The sequence below is a fragment of the Megascapheus bottae genome, chromosome 3 (genome assembly GCF_031878675.1).
Source record: "Megascapheus bottae isolate mThoBot1 chromosome 3, mThoBot2.hap1, whole genome shotgun sequence".
Taxonomy (NCBI): Eukaryota; Metazoa; Chordata; class Mammalia; order Rodentia; family Geomyidae; genus Megascapheus; species Megascapheus bottae.
Window position 1 is genome coordinate 22,298,818 of NC_143511.1, and position 26,159 is coordinate 22,324,976.

General features: G+C 35.8%; 1 protein-coding gene across 1 annotated transcript in view; it reads left to right on the forward strand.

Annotated features, from left to right (window-relative positions):
* Nucleotides 1–25,798, forward strand: part of LOC150065056 (aldehyde dehydrogenase 1A1-like) — a 46,268-nt gene extending 20,470 nt beyond the window's left edge. The window contains exons 5-13 of the mRNA XM_090329636.1: nucleotides 1,974–2,035; nucleotides 3,661–3,789; nucleotides 5,577–5,690; nucleotides 10,171–10,273; nucleotides 12,242–12,426; nucleotides 15,339–15,503; nucleotides 17,831–17,988; nucleotides 20,056–20,130; nucleotides 24,794–25,798. Coding sequence (XP_090185762.1) covers nucleotides 1,974–2,035; nucleotides 3,661–3,789; nucleotides 5,577–5,690; nucleotides 10,171–10,273; nucleotides 12,242–12,426; nucleotides 15,339–15,503; nucleotides 17,831–17,988; nucleotides 20,056–20,130; nucleotides 24,794–24,866 — 1,064 coding nt within the window. The 3' untranslated portion in view covers nucleotides 24,867–25,798. The remainder of the gene's footprint in view (nucleotides 1–1,973; nucleotides 2,036–3,660; nucleotides 3,790–5,576; nucleotides 5,691–10,170; nucleotides 10,274–12,241; nucleotides 12,427–15,338; nucleotides 15,504–17,830; nucleotides 17,989–20,055; nucleotides 20,131–24,793) is intronic.
* Nucleotides 25,799–26,159: the final 361 nt, after the last annotated feature.

Below are 26,159 nucleotides of genomic sequence, written 5' to 3' on the forward strand. Positions count from 1 at the left end.
AAGTAAATTGGGGAAACCACCAGAGTTATGTGTAGTGAACAGACTGTGATAGATCTGAGTTCTTTGAAGATACCAACCAAATAAATCTTAATTAGTTTTCCCTTTATTTTAAGCCAACACATTTTTTTTGTGTGTGTGTGTAGCTTGAATTCAGGACCTGGTCACTGTCCTTGGGCTTTCTCAAGGCTAGTACTCTACCCCTTGAGCTATAGCATTACTTCTGGCTTTTTCTGTGTATGTGGTATAGAAATCGAAGCTAGAGCTTCACGGATGCTAGGCAAGTACTCTATCAACTGCTAGGCCATGCTCCTGGCCTTACATTTTTGAATTTATTAGTTAAATTTAGATTAAACAAATTATTTTTAAAGTTGGGTATAATCATGCAGAAGACAGGACTATGGGTAGTTTAGAAAACATTCAATTAAGAAGATTCTTTCGTTATTTTATGATTTTTGGGTGGTTAATTAGTGAGAAAATCTCACCCACTTCCCAGTCTAGGAGTCCTTCTAACTGCAATTCTCAGCTTCATGTGGAGCTAGAATTACAGATATGAGCCACGGGTGCCTGGTGAGTATATTCTTTATAGTTTCAATTACTGAGTTAAGTAAATTGTCCCTCAAAGGGCTAGAACTTTTCAACACTGCCTTCTGAAATTATTTGAATTCTATTTCCATAGTGACTTTTACATCCTTGCTCTAATATAATTATTTAGTCTTCCTTTCATGTTCCATTATAAGTCTGTCATGCTCCACTGTGCCGGTTCAGACTCAGTAGAAGTATATCAGACCAATTAAACAAACTCCTGATTTGGTTCAAGTAGTCCAAAGTAAGATGAAACTGTGCTTATAGCTAGATTTAATAATCTCTGTATATGACTGTGTACCTATCCTGTATTTAGTAGGGTATTACAAATTTGATATAAAATATTTCACATAAGAAAGCATTTTGGAAACATTAAGAATAGAATTTAAGCTGTGTAAATATAAGTCTATTCCTCCAGGACTGAACCTAGTATGCATTCTTTTTTTCATATATTTTTATTGTAATTAATAGAAGGGTTATATGATATTTGCCAGTTAGATAGTGCATTAATTCACATACATTGATACCCTTTCACATGTCTTGGTCCCCATTTTCCTCCCCCCCTAATTAGAACATTCAGTTGGTTAGAAGTGCCAGCTTGAAAGTTAAAAGAATAGACAATGGTTGTACCAAAAAGTGTATTTATTACTTTCCACACTTTTACCTTCCAAAATCATGGGAAAGCTACTGAAAGAGATGGGTCTTGAGAAGAAGAATTATTGTAATAGCCAAGAAGCTTCCATGGGAACTAAACCCGAACTGAACCCAGAAAACAAAATTCTCAGAATGGATATGAACCATGCGCATGAATTACTGACATTGGAAGGCATAGAAATGTCTTTCACTTTGGGCATTATAAAAAGGAACATTTTAGTATAAAGCCACAGACAGTCTTATTACTTACTGATAGACATTTTACTATTTTAAAACCATAATAGCCTTTTAGGAAGAGATTATACTGCTACCAAAACACTGAGCTGCTGAAAATGTGTTTGAGTATGGTTCTTCACTTACCTAGAGATAACTCATGTTGTCTATCATTCTCTGTCGATAAACTTTGAAAATAAGGATAAATATTAAGTTATTGTTCAGTTTATCTTAGTGCCCTACATCTTTATTTTCACTTTTTTTCTGCATGTGGTTTCTATCATTCCAATTTGCGCTTTCTGGGGGGAGGGGAGGAGGATGTCATATTTTTCTTTGCAAAGCAAAAATTCTTTCTCTGTTTCTTTCTCTTTCTTTATCTCTCTTTTCTTTCTCTCCTTCTTTATTTCTTTTCCTTCCTTCCTTTTAAATTAGTGTTAACATAGTCCTTTGACATTAATTTTAAAACCCTTTCATGAGTATCAAATGCATTTGCCTATAGAATTGGGTTATGCCATATTTTCCAGATGGAAACCTTTTCACTTATACAAGACGTGAACCAATTGGAGTTTGTGGCCAAATAATTCCTGTAAGTTATTCTTCCAGATGATTTTCACTGGGGGTGAGGGAGGGAAGGGATCAAAGTCTTTTGCTCTTTCTAATTCAAATGAATGCTAATATGTGCAACAAGTAGGACATGTTGAATTTGATCTTGCTTTACTAACCTTGGATATTAATTAGAGAATCCAGAAAAATAGCCTAGCATTACTTAGTGTTTATGCAACAGTTCACTGTTTAAAACATGTACTATGTACTCGTTATTAAGAGCTTGCATTACAGGCATTCCCCACAGTGTTCACACAGGCTCCTCAGCTGTGCGACTTCAGTGGGACCTTCTGTGGCCAACTACTCTGTCTCTGCTTTAACATTCCTTAGCATGGACAACAGGAGCAAGCTCAGTTTTCAGATTGAGAAATACATTCTTTAATTAAAACAGAGGAAAGAATTCCAGAGATGGAACACTGTATAGAATATATCTTTGAAGAACAGACTTGGGATACTACGGTCTTCTCTGCGTTTTTGTGAAATCATGATGATTTACTTTTTAGACAAAATATAAGGAGAACATCTAAATATGATAGACATACTGAAAAAAGCTAAAGATCAGACATGATGAAGTATTCTATAGTTTCACAATTTCAATGAAATTGCAGTATAACTATACTGATATTTTTTATACTGATATTTTTAATGAAATTGCTCATTAATTCAAAAGCTAAGCAAGGTGTTGAAGACTGAGCCATTCCTTTTTTTTTTTTCTTTTCTTGTCAGTTGTGGCACTAGAACTTGTTGGGCCTGGGCTCTGTCCCTGAGCTTTTCAGCTGAAGAAAAATATTCAACCACTTTGAATTACAGCACCATTTCCAGATTTCTGGTGGTTAATTGGAGATAGGTGTCTCACAGCCTTTTTTGCCCAGGCTGGCTTTGAACCACAATCCTTATATCTCAGCCTCCTAAGCAGCTAGGATTATAGGCATGAGCCACCAGCACCCTGCCCAGTTGTTTTTCTATTTCCAGTAATCCTCAATATTTTATCAGTAATCATCCATAATAAACTCTTATACAAAGAACAATTCAATTCTCTTATTCACATAGCTGATGGTGATTTTGCTAATATCTGAACTCAAAAAACACTCCCCCTCTAGACCCTAGATATTACATTTTGTCTCTAATAGTACTTGTCCTAAGTATTGTTCAGAGGAAAAGCACATATCTGCATGAAAAAGGTTCTGGTTTTAATTAACACACACACACACACACACACACACACACTGCCCTAGATATCACTACTGCTAATAATAGTATTGAATCTGTTATAACTCACCTAAAGGACAGGAAAGAGTTCGTACTTTTGAGTACAGATGGCTTACAACACAAAAAACCATGCAGTAAATTTTCCTGGTAGTAAAAAAAGAAAAATGACAGTATTTGAGCATATTTGGGGGCTTGCCTTTTATTTTTCTATCTGATTTCAGCAGAACTAGTTATCATTTACCATTTGTTTTAACCATAGTTTAGAATAAAATGAATGATTACACCATACTAGGAAATTATTATTTAACATCTACATGGAATACCTCTAATGTTAGAAGTGTCATCAGCACATGTGGCTTTGAGTAACACAACATTCTATTGTGAAATATTGTTTCCTAGTGGAATGCCCCGCTGCTTATGTTCATTTGGAAGACAGGGCAAGCCCTGAGCTGTGGAAATACTGTGGTTATCAAACCAGCTGAGCAAACCCCCCTCACTGCTCTTTACATGGGATCTTTAATAAAAGAGGTAAGTTTCCTCCCTAGACACACACAGTGACTAATAGAAGGACCTTGCTGAGTGAAAGAGTAAACTGTCCTTGGGGCCGGGAGCTTGGCCTAGTGGTTAAAGTGCTTGCCTAGCATACATCAAGACCCGGGTTCGATTCCTCGGTACCACATATAGAAAAAAGCCGGAAGTGGTGCTGAGGCTCAAGTGGTAGAGCTCTAGCCTTGAGAAAGTCCAAGGACTTTCTCAGGCCCTGAGCTTAAGCCCAGGACTGGCAAAAAAAAAAAAAAAAAAAAAAAAAAAAGACTAAACTGTGCTTTTTCCAAATGGCTCCTGTGTGGTACATGTAGAGATTCATGTAGCAAGAGCTCTGGCTGGAATTTCTGGCAGCCAGCCCAATGAAAGCTGTCCAAATGCGTAATAGGAGGGTAGACTTAAAGGCTTAGAGTCAATCACCTGGTGACCAATTCTTTCTTTTGTTTAGATGTCATACTCATAAACTCATAGTGAAATGAAAGCACCATTTTAAAATGTTATAATGTTAGGCTTGTTGGTGTCTACCACTGAGGGTCTGGTAGCTTTTATAAGTTAGTTTAAGGTTAGTTTAAACTTAAAGGAATATTTGACCAATATGCTAATGTGCTTGTTTATACTTATCAGCCAAATTTTTGTATGTTTATATATCTCGATGAATCAATAATTTAGATCCCCTTTCCCATCATTTTACCTCTTACTCAGAGTGACAAGGGGCACATGAAACTGATTATCATCAACTATCCTAATTGAGAGGATATACCATGCCTTGAAAGCAATCTCTTGTCTTTTCATTCTTCATCAAAACCAAAACAATGTCGTCACTGGAAGCATAAAATTTAGAAACTATGCAGGAACTCTTAACACATGACTTCAAAATGTTCTGTATGTCAAATTAAAAATAAGCAAAAGAGATGTCAAAATCAGGGAAATTAATTTTAATAATATGAAATTGCTAATGAGCCTGAGATTGATGTCTGTGAAATTTCATCCTAAAGAAGTAACTGTGCTTGGCTAATATTTTACTGAATAAATGATATAAATGGGGATTTGCAACCCAATTCTTTTTTCTTTCATATATTTCTATTGTAATTAATAGAAGGGTTACATTGTATTCACCAGATAGAAGGTGCATTACTTCACAAACATTGATACCCTTTCTCATTTCTTGGTCCCCATTTCCCTCCCCCCACCCCCACCCCTCATCTTGTTTTCACCCTTCCCTATCCTATTTCAAATAACCAAATAAACATATATACCATATAAGCACTGAGCAATGACAGCTACTAGCTAAAAATGTGGATCCCGTTTAACCTTTTAATTTTGTAACAGAGGATAAGTGCATTGTCTTTTATTTCTTTTAAGTATTTTAATAATACCCTTTATATACGTTATTTTATTGGAGGTGAGGAGGCAATGGGAATTGAATTCAAAGCCTTGTACTTACTAGCCAATTTTGGTTATACTCCCTTCCCTAGAGTATGTTTTTAAACTGTATTATGAAATTCAGAGATGCTATCATTCACATAAAGATACAGTGATCCACAGATTTATCCTTAGGAGAAAGTGTGCCTCAATAATGCATCCTTTGAAGTTATCTTATGTGAGCTAAAAAAATAAGATATGAAGAAGAAAGGAAGATAAACACATACATGTAATTTTCTCCTGGTAGAACAAAGCAAAACGTTAGTATATAGAAGTTATCTCTACCCTATACTCATTTTACAATGAAAATCTGAGGGGTTTTTTTCCCTACTTTGCATTTTACCTCATAGGCAGGGTTTCCTCCTGGCGTGGTAAACATTGTTCCTGGTTATGGGCCTACTGCAGGAGCAGCCATCTCTTCTCACATGGATGTTGACAAAGTGGCTTTCACCGGATCAACGGAGGTATGTTACCATGTAATCAGCCAAAACCTCCAACCATAACCAGCGTGTTCTATGTAACTATATTTAAGCGGACACTGCCTTCAAATGAAACTTCTTTTTCATGATTTGTTCTTGTTTCTAGCTTTCAGATATGTTTACACTGCATAAGCAGCAGTAGAATGAAGGAAATGAAACACTTCTTACAAAAAGCCAGAAGGACTGAAATAAACTGTTTGAGTGGGTTTCTTAGTTTCTCTTGGGAGAAGTACAGCCACTGAGCCTATGTCATGGGATTGGTGAAGTTTATGATAGAAAACATGTATTAGACCACAGAGATTTTTATGAATGAAGGCAACTGCATTGTATAGGTTATGAAAACTAAACAGTAGTGGCTTAATCTGAGTTCCTTATTTGGGGTTCTCTCTTCCCTGAATATCCTGAAGGGAACCAGAAACCCAGTCTTCTTGATGCTTCCAATGGCCTGGCCTACCTTTTCTCCCTGGTTCCCATTTTGACAAATATAAAGACAAAAATAAGACAACAACCATGGGTAGTACAAGACGAAGAAAAAGTTGGGGAAGAGGGTGGGAGACGGTGAAAAAGAACATTCTAGTTGCTGAGTAATTTATTATGTATGGCTTGTTCCAATACATGAAAATGATGCCTAAAGGATTGAAATGATGTCAAATTTTATTTCTCATGATCTATTAAATCTAGGTAAGTCAATTTGTACTTTTTCTTTGTTTTTCTTAGAGATAGAGTTGTAAAAGATTGAGTTCTGCAGATCCTTATAAGGAGGAGAAAATCTTGAATTCAGAATTACCTGTGTATGAAAAAGCATTAGTGTGTCAGATGTAGTAACAGCTGTAGGAAGGGAGAGGCTCAGTTTGAAACCCAGCAGAAAAGGTACATAAGGAAGGCACAGGTTCTGCAAATTAGCTTCTGAACTTTCCCAGGCAGGGAGGGATTTCAGACCATTTTGGGGTTTAGATTACACATTCCCTTGTTCAAGAGGATCCTCTTCCCCTGATTTCAGAAGCATTATCACTGCTTATTTCTCTTGTGTCACTTCTGAGCCTCAGTAGTGTTTGAGGACATTTACCTATCTAAGAGAACCTTCGAAAGTAAAGGAATCAAGAACATCTATCTAGGTTCAAATTCAATTTCCCTTAGCAATGTGTCTTCCCAAAGTTACATACTCTTGCATAATAGTCACTGTCATATCCATCATGCAGAGTTGCACAGAATGAAAGTAGATTAACTAATAATAAGATACTTAACTATATATCAGACACTAAAAAAGGGCTTGGCTCATACATTTTAAGAACTCATTTCCATTGTTTCTTTCCTCCCCAAAGTCTTTACTTTTTACATTAGTTTAGCAAGTATGACAGCAAAGTGTCTCTACTCTACATGCCTTCTCACTTCCTCATTATTCCATATATCATTTCACTTCCCTAGGCTTTCACTTTTACGTAAGCCAAAACTACTCTACCATGACTACCCCATGTTTCCCTCTCCAGCTTACACCTTGTTTCTGTTATCCTAAGAACATTCTAAATATGGAGTCTTTTCTTTTGTGCTTCTGTTGTCTTTGGTAAACAGTTTGAGAGTGCATAGCAACTCCTACTTATTTCTATCTCTTGCCTGAGTCTTCTCAAAGGCCACCTTCATTGTTCTTCAGAAAGCAACAGGAAAAGAACTTCTTATTGAAATACTGAAGACTTAAATGCCAACACTGATTTTAGGAGCCACATATCAAACTGTGCATTGTTCATAATCCCTACTTGAATACTCCTATGCATCTATTTGAGGGTTCTCATTTGGCTTTGAGTCTGTTGCTTGGCTTACATTAGGAAACTTGCCAAATTCTCTTCTAGGAAAAAACATAAGTCAGCATGGTTTTATCAATGAGACACATTCTAGTAAGTTAATCATTTCAAGGTACCACTAGATTGGGTTAAAATAAAATCCGGATGACATAAGGGAAGATAGAGTGAGTGAGAACATTTGCAATAGAGCTTGTATTTCTACTCTCCAAGGCCAGGCCACAATGTCCTGGAGCACCTTGCTTACCTTCCAGTCTCAGTTCTTATCTTTATCTTCAACACAGTGGAGGAAAATAATGGTGAGACGTTTTGCCATGTAAAAGAAAGATATCATGGTACAAAAATTATGATTGCCTTGTTTTTCCCTAGCTAGTTTTGTGCGAAAAATCAAGCCAACCTTTCATTTGTAAAATTCCCTCTTATTCTTGGCTCCTATTTCTGTCCAGCTTTTGTGTTAGTTCTTAGACATCTGTAGCTTTTGCCAAGGCAAAGGGGATTTGCTTCCATAGGGTTCTTCCGATAACCCTAACTCTAACTAGGAAAGGTATAAAAAGCAGGGGTGCAGGGGTGGAGAGCAGAGAGAAATCAGGGACAGTCCAAAGGGGGAAGAACAAAATATTTCATGTCAAAATTGAAAATGCTTCATTATTTTGGTTAGCAAATGGTTCTCAGAAACCCATTGTGGAGGCTGGGTTGATCTACTCCTATAAGGCCAATACTAGGGAGGAAGAAATTGAAGTAACACAGGTATTAGGTCTACTTGGGCTATAGAGAAAGATACCATCTAATAAAGAATGGAAGAGAAGAAATGAAGAGGGAGAGAAAGGAGAGAGAAGAGGGAGTGAGGGAAAGAGGAAAGAAGGGAAAGAAGGGAGACAAGGAAGATAGGAAGAAAGAAAGAGGGAGAGAAGAAGGGAAGAAAGAATAAAGGAAGGAAAAGAAGGGAAACCATAAGTTGTGAAAGCAAGTGTAAATTTCAAACAGATTTTTTCCAATAAAAGTCTACTTTTATATTATTCTTACAAACCTAGCTTTTGGAATTTGACTTAACCCCATGACATATTGAAATAAAACAAAATATTAATGACACATTTTATATTGTACAGCAACAGTTAGATGAGTACCCATGCAAACTAAATTTTTATTTAGTTGAAATAAAACCATTTTATTAAAAATCCTACATAAAGATTTAGGAATAAACACTAAGAATAACAGAAGGAAAATAAAATAATCGTCCCTAAAAATTAAAAAAAACAAAAAGGCAAAAATCATGTTATTGATTTGTCAGTAAATACAATAAAGAAGATGTAATTATTGAAACACATTAGGTTTTGGAGACAGAAAAACAAACAGAAGAAAATGTTCTTAATGAAAAGTAATACAGAAATAGAAAAAATAAATGTCTTTTTCTGCAAAGGAATAGTTAGCATAAAAGAAGAAACCAAAATTACAGAATTCCAGTTCATTCAGTCATAACATATAGCACAGATCCAATTTTTCTTCTAGCCCACTGACCTAAACTGTGTTGGAGAAAGTGGCAGGCAATTAGAGAAATATAAATATGTGATACATTATATATGTGTGTGTTGTATGTATGTATGTATGTATGTATGTATGTATGTATGTATGTATGTATAGTACAATTCAATGCAGGCTCTGACAGAATCTCTATGTTATCCTTTCGAAAATCATGAGTCATGTCAACAAAATGCAAGAAAATGCTAGGTTATGGGGGCACTGGAAAGGGAATATGAGAGAGAGAGAAGCTAGGTTATGGGGGCACTGAAAAGGGAATAGGAGAGAGAGAGAAGCTAGGTTATGGGGGCACTGAAAAGGGAATAGGAGAGAGAGAGAGAGAGAGAGAGAGAGAGAGAGAGAGAGAGAGAGAGAGAGAGAGAGAGAGAGAGAGAGAGAGAGAGACAGAGACAGAGAGACACAGAGAGACAGAGAGAGAGAGACAGAGAGAGAGAGACAGAGACAGAGAGAGAGAGACAGAGAGAGAGAGAGAGAGAGAGAGAGAGAGAGAGAGAGAGAGAGAGAGAGAGAGAGAGAGAGAGAGAGAGACTCCTGAGCATTAGTAGAAGAATAAAATATAAAATAGATACATTGCAGCCGAGCCTGGCTCATGCCTGCAATCTTAGCTACTTACTCTGAAATACGAGAATCATGGTTCAAAGCAAGCCTGGGTGCTAAAGAACTTGAGACTCTTATCTCCAATTAATCACTAGAAAACAGGAAGTGGGGCTGTGACTCAAATGGTAGGGTGGTAGCCTTGAGCTGGAGAACTCAGGGACAATGCCCAGACCCAGAGATCAAGCCCCATGACCCACCCTCCAAAAAAAAGATACGCTGCAGTTGTGTCATGACATGTCTAGTCAATTCACAGATGAAGTTTGAATGACAAGGAAATAACCTCCTGCCACACATATAGTTCACTATTATGTTCACTATTACCCACTCTCTTGCCTGTGAGCATTTTTCTCATTCATCTCATTTGTATAAACTTGGAAGATGGAGCCTTTTATATACGAAGGTGCTAAATCTTTGAAAATGCTACTCCATGCTTCTCCTCAACATATTTTAGAATGGCACAGACATGATATAAACTTTAAATATTAAATGAACCTTTCTTTAGGCAGGTAGACTAAATCTTTAGCAATGATCCATTTCAGGTTGGCCAGCTAATCAAAGAAGCTGCTGGGAAAAGCAATCTGAAGAGGGTCACCCTGGAGCTGGGGGGAAAGAGCCCCTGCATTGTGTTTGCTGATGCAGACTGTGAGTAGCCACCCCTTTGTTCATTTATCATCTTTCTTCCTCTCATGAAATCAAATCAAACAATAGAGTGAATTTGAATGTTACAAATAAGGTTGTTTGGAAATGTAACAAATTAACCATAGTCCATATCAACTTAAAATGTGGAGAATAGGATGTGATGTCATCATATGTACCTTAAATAAAATAAGTGTTGCACTTTTAGTAATTGTAAGTCTTTAATTATTAGCATTGATTAGGTAAGATGAGGGACACCGTACATATTGGGTTGAGAACAGGGAGATGGTGATTTCATATATTTTCTTTGTCCATTTGCCCTGGGTTCTGTGTGCATTAAATGAAAAGGCCAGAAGTAAATGAAACCTATTTACAAACATTTTTTTTACCTCCAATAATTGAGTTTACATATTCTAAGTCTACAGTGGTGGTGCAATCCAACATTTATTATTGTAGGTTCATTGTTGTTATATTACCAGATAGAATTTTCATAATTCCTTTGTAAATAGGAACTCAGTAGTCAAAATAGATGGTCAAATATCCCTGTGCATTATTAATATGAGGTTAATGAGGCTAAAAGTAGAAAGTTTTAAGTATTTTGAGGAATCAGATACTATTGTGATATTAGTTGAAGGGTTTGTTAAAAAAATAATTACTACCATGTTAATCATTGTGTAAATGCAACAAGAATTCTAATTCACCAAACCTGTCTGTAAAACACTTTTGTGTACCTTAGTTGCTTTAATGTTGAATTGATTTGCAGAACTAGGATCAAGAAGTCCCCCAATGATCAAGATGACTGATCAAGACACACACACACACACACAAACACACACACATACACACACACACACACACTTTCCCAGATAAGCACTAGGCTCAGTTTTCCATGTAAATCAAACCAATAAGTGTGATTTTACACTGATTTTGAAAATGCTTTCCTTACCAATAAAATTGTAATTTGGAAGAGTGATTGTAAATATCAGTTGCTATTGCTGCTCAGGCCTATCACTTTTGCTAATCACCAAAATATTTAAGAATATTTCAAAATTTTTTGCAACATTAGACAGTTCAGATTTTTTGTTAGCTAGGTAAAAGTAGAATCTCAAGAAAACTTATATTTAGGCAAAAATATTGCATCCATACTTAGTTAATTTACATGTTATAACAATGGAGTATATTCACAGCAATGGAGTATGAACATATTTATTACCTATCAATAGTTATAAAAATATTTTGTAAAATAATTCTTTGTAATAACATTCAATTTTAGTATAAAAATTCACATTCTTAGTGATGTTCATATTAAGCCATAATAATTACTGCCTTTTCCTTCAGGTTCTATTCATTTTTTTGCCAGTCCTGGGCTTGAGCTCAGGGCCTCAGTCCTGTCCTTGGACTTTCTCAAGGTTAGAGCTCTACCACTTGAGCCTCAGCACTACTTCCAGTTTTTTTCTATGCATATGGTACCTTGGAATTGGACCAAGGTCTTCGTGCATGCTAGGCTAGCACTCTACCACTAGGAAAACTCCTGACCCCCAGTAATTATTTTTTGCCAGTCCTGGGCTTGAGCTCAGGGCCTGAGCACTGTCCTTGGCCTTTCTCAAGGCTAGAGCTCTACCACTTGAGCCTCAGCACCGCTTCTGGCTTTTTTTCTATGTACATGGTACTGAGGAATTGAACCCAGGTGTTCATGCATGATACGCAAGCATTCGACCACTAGGCCAAACTCCCAGCCCAGGTTCTAGTATTTTTTTGCTGCTGTTTCCATAGTAAATACAGGACCACAATAATTAATTTTTACCTTACTTATAAGAAGTGGGCTAAATTAATTTTATGTTTGACTATACCATATGTCACTTTTCTGTAACACTGTATTGCCTGTGAGAAATATATATATATATATATATATAATATAGGTATATAAAATTTTGAGAAAGTATTTCCTCTTCATTGTGACTATTTTTATTATAGTGGACTCTGCCGTAGAATTTGCACACCACGGCGTGTTCTCTCACCAGGGCCAGATCTGTGTAGCTGCTTCTAGACTTTTTGTGGAAGAAACCATTTATGACGAGTTTGTGAGAAGGAGTGTTGAACGAACTAAGAAATGTGTTCTTGGTAATCCTCTGAATCCAGGAATAACTCAAGGTCCACAGGTGAGTTTTGAAAACTCACAAGAGGAATGGCATTTCAAGAGACAAGAACAAGACAAATCTATTTTAGTGGCCAATTGTGATTATATTTGGTAGCTTTTCAAATCAATGTCAAGGACCTTGCTTCCATTATAAACTGATATCACTTTCCCCAAAAGAATTTTAGTATATTTTCTGCTATAATTGTCTCTTTCTAAAAACCTACATGTTTATATAAATATGAAGTCCTATCTCTTTACCGACAAATAAGATACATATATATATTCATACATACATATATACAATAAGAAGAGAAAACTCCAAGATTCTTCACATTGAAGTTTTACTAGCCAATGTTTTCTCCCAACGGAGAATATATATATATATATATATATATATATATATATATATATATATTTAAACCTCAGTTTATAAAACTGGGCTGAAATGAATCCCTTCTAAGAGAAAGAGTCAGAATCATATTTTAAAATCCTGGTTTATACAATTGTAAAATAAATAATTCATTGATCTAACTTTTTAATGTAAGATTTTTAATCTCTGAAAGTGAATTTACTTGTATGACAGTTAGTTCTGACTAAGTAAGATAAGTAGGTTTTTTAGAACCTTGAGAAACAAAAGACTAAAACTTCTTCAGGACTTACACACCCTACAGTTATCCATCTGTTGTTGTAAGAAAGCACTTATGGAAAAAGATACTGGTTGAAGTGTTAGCCTAGTGCTTAATCTACTGTGATTTTGTAATAGTATTTTAAAATATGGCTACAGGCTCTTTGTCATAAATGTCACAAGAGAGTCATTATTAGGAGAAAATCATGGCCTAACATATTTGTAATTTTAAATATTTTTTCTTATTTTAGAGATAACACATTCAGAGTATTTAAATGTTAGAGCAACTACAATAGAGTTGTGTATTATTATTTATATCATATATATTCATATGTATAATTTCCCTCCATTTTTGAGCGATTTTCCTGTTTGACTTTATAGATTCAAATATGTACTTAAAAACTTTAAAACAGTGTTTTAATTTAAAAAGGCATTGAGTCTACATAAAATGTCTGACTTCAGCAAAGTAGTATTTTCTCAGGGTTTTGAGTGATAGATTTTTAAATTACTGGCCATTTTTAAAAGTTTGACTTCTCTCATTCTGTTTCCTCTTCGATGAGTGTGCATAGTGGTATAAATCTTGGGATTTTGGAATCATGGTAAATGATAAATGATGCTAAATAAATAGATATAGACATGAGTGATTTGTATACCTATTCTCTTTAAACTAGAGAGTTGTCTGTCTTTTTTTAAAAAAATTCTTTTCAACCCATCAAATATAAGGAATCAAAGAAAATACACAGTAAAACTTATAAAAATATACAGTTTGTTTTGGATACTACTACTGACTCACTAGAAATTCTAGCTACTCAGGAGATTGGGACCTAAAATTGATGGTTTGAAGCCAACCCCAGCAAGAAAAACAGTGAGACTCTTGTTGCCAATTGACGACCAAAAAGGCAGAAGTGGAAGTGTAGTTGAAGTGGTAGGCTGCCACTCTTGAGCAAATAAGGTAAGAGATGGCAGTCAGGCCCTGACTTCATCCCATCAGTGCAAGCTTCAGTACTGATACACCAGTACAAAAAGGATGACAAGAAGAAAGGAACAGAAAAAGGGAGGGCAGGATAGAAAGAGGGAAGGAGGAAAGAAAAGAAGGGAAGGAGGAAAGGAAGGAAAAGAAAAACGTACAAATTGACTATCTGAACTATGCAATCAGCTCTTAGATTTTATACTGTAGTACACAAGCTGATGACTTGTATAGTGGTAAGATCTAGTGGTTAAAGTGCTTGCCTAGCATGCACAAAGACCCGGGTTCGATTCCTTGGTACCACATATATAGAAAAAAAAAGCCGGAAGTGGTGCTGAGGCTCAAGTGGTAGAGCTCTAGCCTTGAGAACGTCCAAGGACAGTGCTCAAGCCCTGAGCCCAAGCCCAGGACTGACCAAAAAAAAAAAAAAAAAAAAACCATAAAAAAATAGCCAAATTCTTTAGCCTAAGTGAAAACGCCTAAAAACCCCATGTGATTATGGTGAAATGAAATTTACCAACTAAACCAAATATGCCCTTAAAAAGAGAAAAAAATTTCTGTCCAAAATGGAGGTATGCCTCCATTTTTCCTAGAGATTTATCAGACCTAGGGAGAAGACTGAAAAGTCCATACTTTTTTCAGTCATTCTACAGACTTCCCCACCATTTTTCCCAATCCTGGGGCCTTAAATGAGGGCCTGAACACTGTCCTTAGGCTTTCTCAAGGCTAATGCTCTGCCACTGGAGCCACAGAACCACTTCTGTTTTTTTGTTTTTTCTATATATGTGGAACCTAGGAATTGAACCTGGACTCCATGCATGCTAAGCACTAGGCCAAACTCCCCGGACCCAACAAATTTTTTTCAGTTTCCTTCTGATACACATGCAGGATTTATGCAGGATTTGGATTCTTATCAGTCTATATACTGGTCACAGGCAGGAAAACCCTATGACTTGAAATAGATAATGTCATGATTTTAAATTCATAGTCTGATTAACAACTTCTAATAGAAGCTTTATGTGGAGTTATGTAACCAAACCTCTTTTTCAGTCAAATAAGTAAGATCATGACTAAACCTTACTATCAAATTGAGCTAAAACCATCCGTGACACATATGTGATCCTAGTGCCAACACGTGTTTCCTATAATCTTATATCCTAAATGTAAATATTCTCCATGTTTTTTTCCTAAAAATTCATGAGAAATAAATGCACCCAAGAATGAATAGGAACTGCTCTGAATTCTATGGGGATTCAACATTAGAATGATTAACAAGTATCCTACGTTTTCAAGGTCCAACCATTGAAGTTTAACTTTATACATATGATAATCTTTCAAATAGGTGGACAAGGAGCAGCATAATAAAATCCTTGATCTTATTGAGAGTGGGAAGAAAGAAGGAGCCAAACTGGAATGCGGAGGAGGACGCTGGGGGAATAAAGGATATTTTGTCCAACCCACAGTTTTCTCTAATGTTACAGATGAGATGCGCATTGCCAAAGAGGAGGTAAATTGTCTGTTGTTTCTTTCTGCTCTGTCCCTTCGGTTACTCTTTCTCTCTTGTTGCTATATACTTCTCTCCTGCTTTCTTTCTCTCTTCCTCCCCTTCTCTCTGAAAATATTCTCATGTCTTTGATAACTTTCTCAGTAAATACTCTTAAAGTAAGATCCATAAAGGCTTATTTATGGTTAATGCCACATGTAATAAGGAACAAAAATTTCTAGTCAAACCCTGAGCAAGATGACCAACAGTCACTGAGTGTTGTTCAGAGCTTGAAACTAACTGGTACAATAGCAATCCTGTTACATATGTAATAACCAAATACACACAGAGGACATTATCTTACATGAAATAGGTGGGGCATAGGAAAACATATACTAAGTGATCTATCTCAGTTATGGGTAGCATATGGTCAAGCCAGCTTCACCAAACCAGAGAGGAGAATGGTGGCTACCAGGGTGTTTGTGAGAGAAGTGATGGGGGAAGTAGTGAGATGGTGACTAAAAGACACATATTTGCATTAGGCACAGGAATATGATCAGATACATACTGTACAGTATGATGACTATAATTAACAACAATTTGTCATATTCTGAACATTGCGAGGAAAGATTTTAAGTATTCTTACCACAAGTAAATGAATAAGCAAATGCTTGAGTTCTATTTTCTGAGAGATAAGAGCCCATGTTTTCCTTTCTCATTTTTTCTACATGTGAGCCATTCATCCCCACCTTCTGCATGTTCTCAACAGTATACTTTATACTTATATGTGTATAAATTATAAATACATGATGTATATGTCTATATAGTTATTAGTTGACAAATATTTAATAGAATTCACAATATTATGAAGTCTAATTAGCTAAAAACATACCGGAAGCCACGTACATATGAAAGTAGAAGATTTAAATATACAAATAACATATCTACTAGTATATATGATGTATCATTATATTGTTTAGCACATTGTCTATTTTGGTTAAATAGTAGATGAGATTAAATAAGTTGATAACAAAGGTTTTCTAGAGATATAATATATAATAAGGTTACATTTAGAAGAGATAAGTAATTTATCTTGTAGACTCTGAGGACTTTGAAACAGGTAGAGTTTGATAAAGATAAGCTGGCTTTGTATTATGAATGTGCTCTGTCATCCACTAAGATAAAGATAGCAGTAGCTCAAAGATATGAAATCATAATCCTTCCCTTAAGTAAAGTTGTACTTTGTACTTTATGTTCATAATATGAAAGAGAGCTTATGTTTATTTATTTATTTGTTTTGTGTATGTGTGTGTGATTTCTTTTTCCTTGCTTTCTTTTGGCTCTTTGGTTTGTTTTTGTTGTTACTTATGATTTGCTTGTTTGTTTTACAAACCTGGTGGTTTTTACTGAGAACATCTCATTTACAAAGAATGAAATCTATCACCTTAGCCATTTCACAAGGTTTTCATTGAGTTATTTCTTGGAAAGGGTCTTGTGTTTTTGCCTAAAGACAGTTTTGGACCAGTTCCTTCTATCTTGTCTAGATAGCTGTACTTACACATGCATCAAACTTGATTGAGCTGAGTCCTCAACTGTCTTCCTTCCTGATAACGGAGATTTCAGACAAGTGTCACAACACCCAGCTCTGAAGTTATCTTCTCTATGCCTTACATGTTGTCAAACCAAGGAATAAGGCATAATCAAGTTTCTGTAAAGAAGAAATAAACAAATAGAAACCAGGTTGTGTGGCTAATGCATGGAATCCTATCTTCTCAGAAGGCAGAAATTGGGAGAGTTGCTGGGCACAGTGACTAACGCCTGTAATCCTAGCTACTCAGGAGGCTGAGATCTGAGGATCTAGGTTTCAAGCCAGACTGGACACAAAAGGACCTGAGACTCTTATCTCCAATTAACCTGTAGAAAACGGAAAGTGGGGCTTGGCTACGGGTGGTAGCCTTGAGCTGAAGAACTCAGGGACAGTGCCCAGTCCAAGTTCAAGCCCCGTGACCCACAAAAAAAAGGAAGGAAGGAAGGAAGGAAAAAAGGAAGGAAGGAAGGAAGGAAGAAAAAGCAAGAGAGAGAAAGAAAGAAAGAAAGAAAGAAAGAAAGAAAGAAAGAGAAGAGAAGAAAAGAGAAAAAGAGAGAGAGAGAGACAGAAAGGAAGAAAAAAATTGAGATAATCACTTTCTGAGTCAGCCAAAAGAAAAAAACGAATTGAAATCGTCATTTCCACAGAAATAGTTTGACACAAATTCTACACAGAGAAGGGTAGGAGAACCTATCTATGCCTTCATTTGAAATGCTGAGTTTAAATCTGCTTTTATTTATTGTTTTCATTTTTCCTGATATAGATATTTGGACCAGTGCAACAGATCATGAAGTTCAAAACTGTAGATGAAGTGATCAAGAGAGCAAACAATACTAGCTATGGCTTAGCCGCAGGGATCTTTACCAAAGACCTTGATAAAGCTCTAACCATCTCCTCTGCTCTGCAAGCGGGAGTAGTGTGGTAAGTCAAAGTGTAAAAATGTATACTCCTGTCCCTACTCCCAAACTAGTTATATGCTTCATTTTCAGCATAGTGTCTAGTGAGTATCACTTCCACATTTGTCCATCCTTCATCCCACCACTTGTTTGCTACCTTTACCCTCCTCCAAACAGATAAACACGCATACAAGACAGGAAGTAGAGAAATCGAAAACAGCAACGAAGAAGAAAAAATGAAAAGCAAAAATATAAAGCAAAATAACAAAAAAACTCTTCATTTCTTGGGATTCATATCAATAAACATCATCCTATATGGTTATATGCACAAAGCTACTGAGCATCCATGCTCCTCTTCTAAGAATATCCTCCTTCACTTTCACTGTGTGAACACTTAGTGTCTTGTAGCTATCAGGTCAAAGTTAATTTTTTGTCTTTTACCATCCAGTGTGTTTACTTGTAGATTTATAGATACTTTCTAGTTACAACAGATGAAGAAAATGATGCAATCTATAGTCCTTTGGGTCTAGTTTACTTCACTTAACATACTTTTTTGCAAGTCTTTCCACTAATGAAAGGTGCAATATCATTCTTTCTGATGGAAGTATAGAATTCCATTGTGTATATACCGCATTTTCTTGATCCATTTGTTCACTAAAGGACATCTATGTCGAGTTCTTATCTATGGTAAATAATGCTGCAATGAGTATGGTTGTGCTGGTAGGTTAAATGTGGCCTTATTTGTGTTCTCTTGGATAAATGCTCAGGAATAGAATTATTGAGTCAAAGGGAATCTCTATATAATCACCTCACTACAGCTTTCCAGAGTTGTTGAACGAATTTACATTTCCACCAGCAGTATATTCATGTTCCCTTTTGGCCACATCCAACTAGCATCTGTAATATTAGTTTTCTTGATAATGGCCACTCTAACAGGGGTAAGGTGGACTTTCAATGTAGTTTTGATTTGTATTTAAAAACCAGAAGTGGTGCCTTGGCTCAAGTGTTAGAGGACTAGCCTTGAACAAAAAGAATGACAGGTTGGCTGGGAGTTTGGCCTAGTTGTAGAGTGCTTTCCTAGCATGCACAATGATCCAGGCACAATTCCTTGATACCACATACATAGAAAAAACTGGAAGTGGTGCTGTGGCTCAAGTGATAGAGCTGTCACCTTGAGAAAGCCCAAGGACTGCTCAGGCTCTGAGTTCAAGGCCCATGACTGGCCAAACACACACACATACGCACACACACACACTCACACACACTCTCTCTCTCTCTCTCTCTCTCTCACACACACACACACACACACACACACACACACACAAAGTAACTAAGGGATAGTGCCCCTCTCCTGAGTTTGAGTTTAAGACCCTGACACAGCCAAAAAATAAGAAAAGAAATGGAAAGGAAAGGAAAGTCCTTTATCTAGATGGATTTATCTGCCAACATAGAATACTAGGATATTTGAAGGTAAACAAATTATTCATGGAATGCACACCTATCTTCTTACCAGACCCTTTGTCTTAATCCCGTTTCAAAAATTTGAATTTATTCCTATTTTGCAATTCAATTTTTGTATAAATATCTTCAAGACTTTAGGATATCTGATAAATTGATAAGCAGTCTAGTTCCTGTTAACACCTGTGTATTAGCAGGTTACTGAGCCAGGTAATAAAAACAAAATTGAGTATCATTTGGATTATAATTACAACAAAAGTTGATTTTAGCCTACTAAGTATATAAACATTAAGAAAATTATGAAGCTTATGGATTATTGGTGGTAAAGAACACAATACAATAAATTCCATTCTCCAATAAATGCCTATCCGTCCCTTCATATCATATTTGTCATTTACCGTCTATTTACATATGTGGTTGTATGATTGTATTCATTTCTGAGAAATATATGGATATACATACTGTCTGTACTATATTTCATGATGTTTCTTATATTTTGTTATACTTAAATTCATGTAAATGTAATTCCTATAAAATTTTATCAATTTCTAGTATTCACAGTTTAGAAGTTATTTCATATGTACAGTATTGCCTATACATTATAGAAAAAAATTACTTTTTTGTTTTCTTTTAGGGTAAATTGCTATCTTATGCTACCTGCCCAGTGCCCCTTTGGTGGGTTCAAGATGTCTGGAAATGGACGAGAATTGTAAGAATAACATTTTATGAAGATAAATACTAATTTTGATGAAAATAGTTGTAACTCTCAGGGAATTAATCCATGTTTGTCTCTTTAAATAAGTGTGATTCTATTCTTTCCTGTAACTTTATAAATAGCTTATTACAGGTTGTTTATCCCTTGATGGGTGGAAAGGCAACAGCAGAATGGAAAGGTAATTTATTATTAAGGTCCTGTGGTTGATAGGGACCATATGTACTTTATGTTACTGGTGGTCAATAGACTATTTTCTAAATTTATTGTTAAATAACTGATGTAACCCATCTGGGAAATACTTCCAGAATGGAGGTGAATCTTTAAAAGGAGTATGTAAATAGAAGAATGATCTAGTTCCTTAAATACACCCCTTAAATAACACAATTTTCTCCCTTATCCCCAAAACTATTTAGTATTCAGATGAATGATTTTAATGCATTAAAGATTACTTATATAGACTCTAAAATTTAAATTACCTGAATGAGTTATTTAGGATATTAAAAATCAATAGAAGGCTGGTAGTTTGGCCTAGTGGTAGAGTGCTTGCCTAGCATGCATGAAGACCTGTTTTTGATTTATCGGTACCACATACATAGAAAAAGCCAGAAATGGTGCTGTGGATCAAGTGGTAGAGTGCTAGCCTTGAGAAAGCCAAAGGACAGTGCCCAGGCCCTGAGTTCAAGGCCCAGGGCTGGCAAAAAAATAGAATACAATTTTAAAAAATCAATACAAACCCAGAGGAAAATTTGATTCAGGAAATCTGATTTTATGGTTGTGACTAGATTGAGAATATTGGTACATAAATGTTTTTATAAGCTTTCAGTTGCTTTTGAAATCAAGATACATAGACATCTTAAAATATACCCACATATGTACACACAAAAATCACTGACATTGTATTTAATGTGCATGTACCTTTCTGCTCTTAGAATTTTTACTACATAAACGAAGGGGTAGTCAGATATGAAATCAAACAAAGGAATGCTTACCATTTGATAATAGCAAGTAAAATAAACCTTAGTTTTGAGTCAGAGATATGACAAAATATTCTATCCATTTCTCAATACTTATTAACTGTGTACTTGCTATGAATAAAGCTCTAGGAATCTCAGAAGCCTGAGACTATGCTTTATCGTCTGTATCACTTTGTTGACAGAAAGACTAGGTTAAAAAAAAAGACAGAGTGGAACATGGATATACAACACACAGAATGAAATAAGTCATAATGGACTAGTTAACCTAATAAACTTTGGGAAGCAGTTAAAGTCTAAACTGTTGAAAGGTCAGAAAATCTGGCTCTGGTAAACAGAGCATTCATACAACATGTTTCTAACAATAATAATGTGCATCTCTTAAAGATGGATAAGACTTACGCGAGGAAAAAAAAAAGGGAATCAATTTTTGAGATTCTTTCCAGCTAAAATTTCTATGGTTTGAACTCCAGTAACAATGCAGTGCATGAAATATTAGTGGTTGCTGCATACTGATAGGTCATGCTTGTAAATCCTAGCTACTCAGGAGGCTGAGATCTGAGGATCACAATCAGAACTAGCCAGGGCAGAAAAATCCATGAGACTCTTTATCTTCAATAAAATATAGAATGGCACTGTGGCTCAACAAAAATTGGCTTGGATCTGCTTAGAGAAATAATGAAAAGCTATGGATATCTTCTGTTGAAAATTCAGCTGGTAAGCAGTGTACATACACGCAACAGAAGACATATAGACACGAAACTGTATTTCAATCTTGACTCTAACACTGGGAAACCACATGGCCTAGTTTCTGTTGTCTGACTCTTGAGCCTCTGTTTCTTTAGATTTCAAATGGAGATTGCATGCCACTTTAATTTTAAGATGCTCAGTTTCTACTCTTACGACTACTCAAGTGAAGACATTTTTTTCTTTCCTTTCTTCATTGCTACTCTTTGTATTTTCTATTACTGCAGGATTCCCAGACAGAACTAATTACTTTCTACAAAACGTTATTACAAAGGTTAGATTACTTTAAGGGGCAGTTCATGCATTGCTGGCCCAGGTATGTAACAAATTTGCATGGAAATAAAGGCAAAATATTAAAGGGATAAACAATTAGATAAAATATATCCATTTTGTGATAAATAAATTTGTCAGACTTTAACATAAGTCATAAGGAAATGAAATAGGAAGACTAAAGGCCAAAATCTCCCATCCATACTTTCCTTAAACTTCACAATTTTGGTCTAAATAATTTTATTCAATAACATATAAGAAAAAGATTAAATTATAGTTTTTACTTCAGAAATTCCAGCTGAGATTGCTACTATAAGTTTTCCTAGTAAAACTGGAGAAATAAACCAGTCATTTACTGTATGATATTTAAACAGTACTTAACTGATAACCTCAAAGCCCCTAGAGTTAAATTATAATATAAATCAAAGGTATAAAAACAGAATTCACCAGTTGAGAAGAGAGTCCTGAAGAAGCCAAAACTAATGCCATGTAGATCCTAGAGTGTTTAATGGTAATATGGAAGGCCTAGTCTGATTTTTGAATCTTTAACCATGTATTGCTACTGAGCTGAATGACAGAAAACACTCCCTGGTACAATCCTGATATTTTCATGAAGATTAACTTGAGCTTGGCCAGGGGGACATTTCAAATTTTATGACCCTCAATCCTTTCCAGTATTTCCCTTCTTCCCTTTCTTCTTTCCTTGCTCCTTCCTTCCTTCCCTCCTTCCTGTGCAGGAACTGATGCTTGAATTAGGACCTACATGCTATCCTATAGCTTTTACTCAATCACTTGAGCCACCACTCCACTTTCACCTTTTTGGTGTTTAATTCAAAATGAGTCTCATAGACTTTCCTGCCTGGCTTCAAATCATGATCCTAGATCTCAGACTCCTGAGTGACTAGGAATATACATGTCTGAACCACCAACACCCAGCTAGCTATCACTTTCCCTTGCTTCCTTCAACAAAGGTAGTGCAAGGCAATATTGTGCATGACTGGGTTTAGAGCAAGAAATCAAATGAACAATTTTGTGTGACTATATTTGACAATTCAGTTCAGGAAATATTTCCATTTTCTTCTTTCTTCATTAGTACAAAGCGCATTTCTAGGCACAGAGGTGAAAAGAGAGATAAGTTGGAAAGTAGAATCCTATTAGAAATGCAGTCTCACTCCAGAACTACTGAATCCAAATCAGCCTTTGCATAAAGCCCCAGGTGACTTTTAGAGCACAAAACTATTAACTCTTAGGCTCAGTAAGAAAGCAAAATGGCAGCACGTGTTCTTGTGATCCAACACAGATAAAATGTGTGTACAGTAATCCTACTGAAAAGCACCTAGTGGCAGCATGAATGTGATAAGTTTCATTTATAATCCTCCCAAAAGTCTCCAATATTCTTAGAACTCAAACTACAATGGAAATTCTATTATTGGAAAATCAAGGGTGAATTTATGTACCTTTAGAAATAAAATATTACCTTTTAAAGGACTTCAGACAGCTGAGTCTAAACCCTTTAATTATTTTGAATAACATGTTCATTGAAGCTTTTACAAAGGTATTTTCTAAAGCTTAATTATCCAAGAAAATAATAGGTGTAAGGAGATTAGGTTCCTGGGGACAGGGTTGGGGGGTGAATTTTCTTCAACATACCTGCCTACAGCACGAGAGAAAAGAGGGGGAGAAAGGATCAAGATCTTATTCTTCTGCAAACCTACAAGTGTGCTGCTTTTATGATTTTTAAGAATGATTGTATGTAAATGTCATTTCATCTTCTTATCTAAATAATATAGGAGATAGCTGAACTCAATCCTTCTAGTTATCGCTTCAACAAAGTCTAAATCACACTTTCTAAAACTGGTCAGAAGAATAAATCTGATGAGAAGATACAGTACACAGCAGCTTGGCATGTTACTTTTGGTACTTGATATAGCCTTAGAGATATATGAGAAAGTGATTGAGAAAAAAGAGGTCATTTAAAGTGGGAATAAAACACGTGCAAAACTATGATAGGTAGAAGTTAGACTAATCTTTATTTCTCACTTTTTTAATACGTGTAAGAAATCTAAAAAGAAAGAAAAGCCTATGGATAAGCATTAAGGTTTATTTTATTTTTTGCTGTGAATCAAATGATATTCTTCAAACTATGGTTGCAAAAGATGAGAGAAATTTTGGGACAAGAAAGTGACATTGTTTCTTCCCCTTTACAATATTTGCTGTTGGAAATGGTAAATATAAGCTTCACTTTAGCTTGCAGTTTTTTTGTGTGTGTTACTGCTGAGTGATTACATAACCCAATTGCCCTTATATTACCTCTTGCTTGTTTATATGAACCTAATCCAAGAATGATGCAATCTTTGTTGAATTGAATTGTCTTCAGAGTAGTTAGAACTTTAGTAGACAAGTAACATTAAAAGTGGATAGATTCTGGAAAGCCAACTGAAAGTATGCAATTATTTAGGAGGAAAGATGTTTTAAAGAAATTTCCTATACAAATAGGTTCATTTTTCTCAGAAGAACTTCTGATCAGCTAGCTCTTGTGTGAAATTTTCTGCACATAGAACGTATCTTCCATTGCCTGTAGTCCAATAAGCAAAAAAGAGACTTGTGTAGTATTGAGGACTAGCTCTTTCTCCACAGTGGTGTTTAAAGATATTTTTCCTTCTCTTTAGGGGAGAATATGGTCTACGTGAATACACTGAGGTCAAGACAGTTGCCATAAAAATCTCTGAGAAGAATTCCTAAGAGAACTACTACAAAAGTAAAGACACTTCTTCAATGTCTAAGCATATTCTAGAGTTACTAATACAGTTAGATTTAAGTATAAACTCATTTGTTTTTGATTTAAAAAAAAAAACATAGCTAATCACTAGTGCTAATACTGTGGGGCACGTCACATCAGGGAAACGGAACGGAGTCCTACCTCGTGTCCTAGTTTTCATTTCATGGTTTTAGGACCCAACCTGCCTGTCACCTGGTTGGAAGGCTTGGCTGTGGTTTGTGTTGTAAAGTAAGGCTACCTCTGGAATTGGCCTGGAACACTTCCGTCTGTTGGACAGCACTTGATTCCCCTTCTTTACCTACCTCCCCTTGCCCTGTCCACCTTTGTGCTGATTGGCTCCTGCATCCTATATTAACTAAATGTACTTCCTCAATAAACGAGTTCCTGCCTTGTCAGGTCTCTCTGACGCATCTGATTGTCCTCTGACGAGGAAGGGCTGAGGAGCCATCAGTTGGCCCTCTCCTTTCTAGGCTGGTCAGGGTCGGGGCTTATTCTCTCAATCCCTCCTGCAGGTCGTGAGGGGCCGAGGACTAAAAACTCAGGCAATTACTACACATGGGAACCATGTTGTGAATTCTGAAACCATGAAACCATGTAGTGTATTCCTTTTCATTTATGATCCTGATTCCTATCCTAAATAAAAAGGATGGATTTGAGTAAAAGATAGCTCATATGCATTCCACTATAGCTACATATCTAAAATAATCACTTTATAGGAAAGGATCTTTAGTTCTTTAGGTTTTGTATCCCATCCTGACTTCTTGATGTACTTAATGCACATTAATCACAACAGTAAGTTGCTCAAAATGTTTCCTAGAATGTCATGCCTGCTTGTCAAATGAAATACTTAGCTGTATCTGAATGCAAAGCATAATAAACATAATCCTGAATGATTTTTTTCTGTTTGATTTTTTTGACAAAAGTTTGAATTATGGTGTCTCTCAAAACATCATTTTATGAAGCATACAATTGCCCTGAAAATAAACATCCAATCTAGTACTCTTCACGTGCATAAAGAAATATTTTAATTTCCAGAGGAATCCTTGAAAATCAATAGTGCACATTTGGGATGAGTCCTTTGTAGACAGTGCCTTTCCATGTCACTATAGGCAGAAAGAGTATACAACACAAGCAAACACTAAGTGATCTGTTCAATGGAAGTGAATTCTTTTACTAAAGAACAAAGACGCAATCCCTACTATGCTTAATAGCAGGCATAAACAAAGTAAGGTTTCCATAAATCATAAGACTGAATG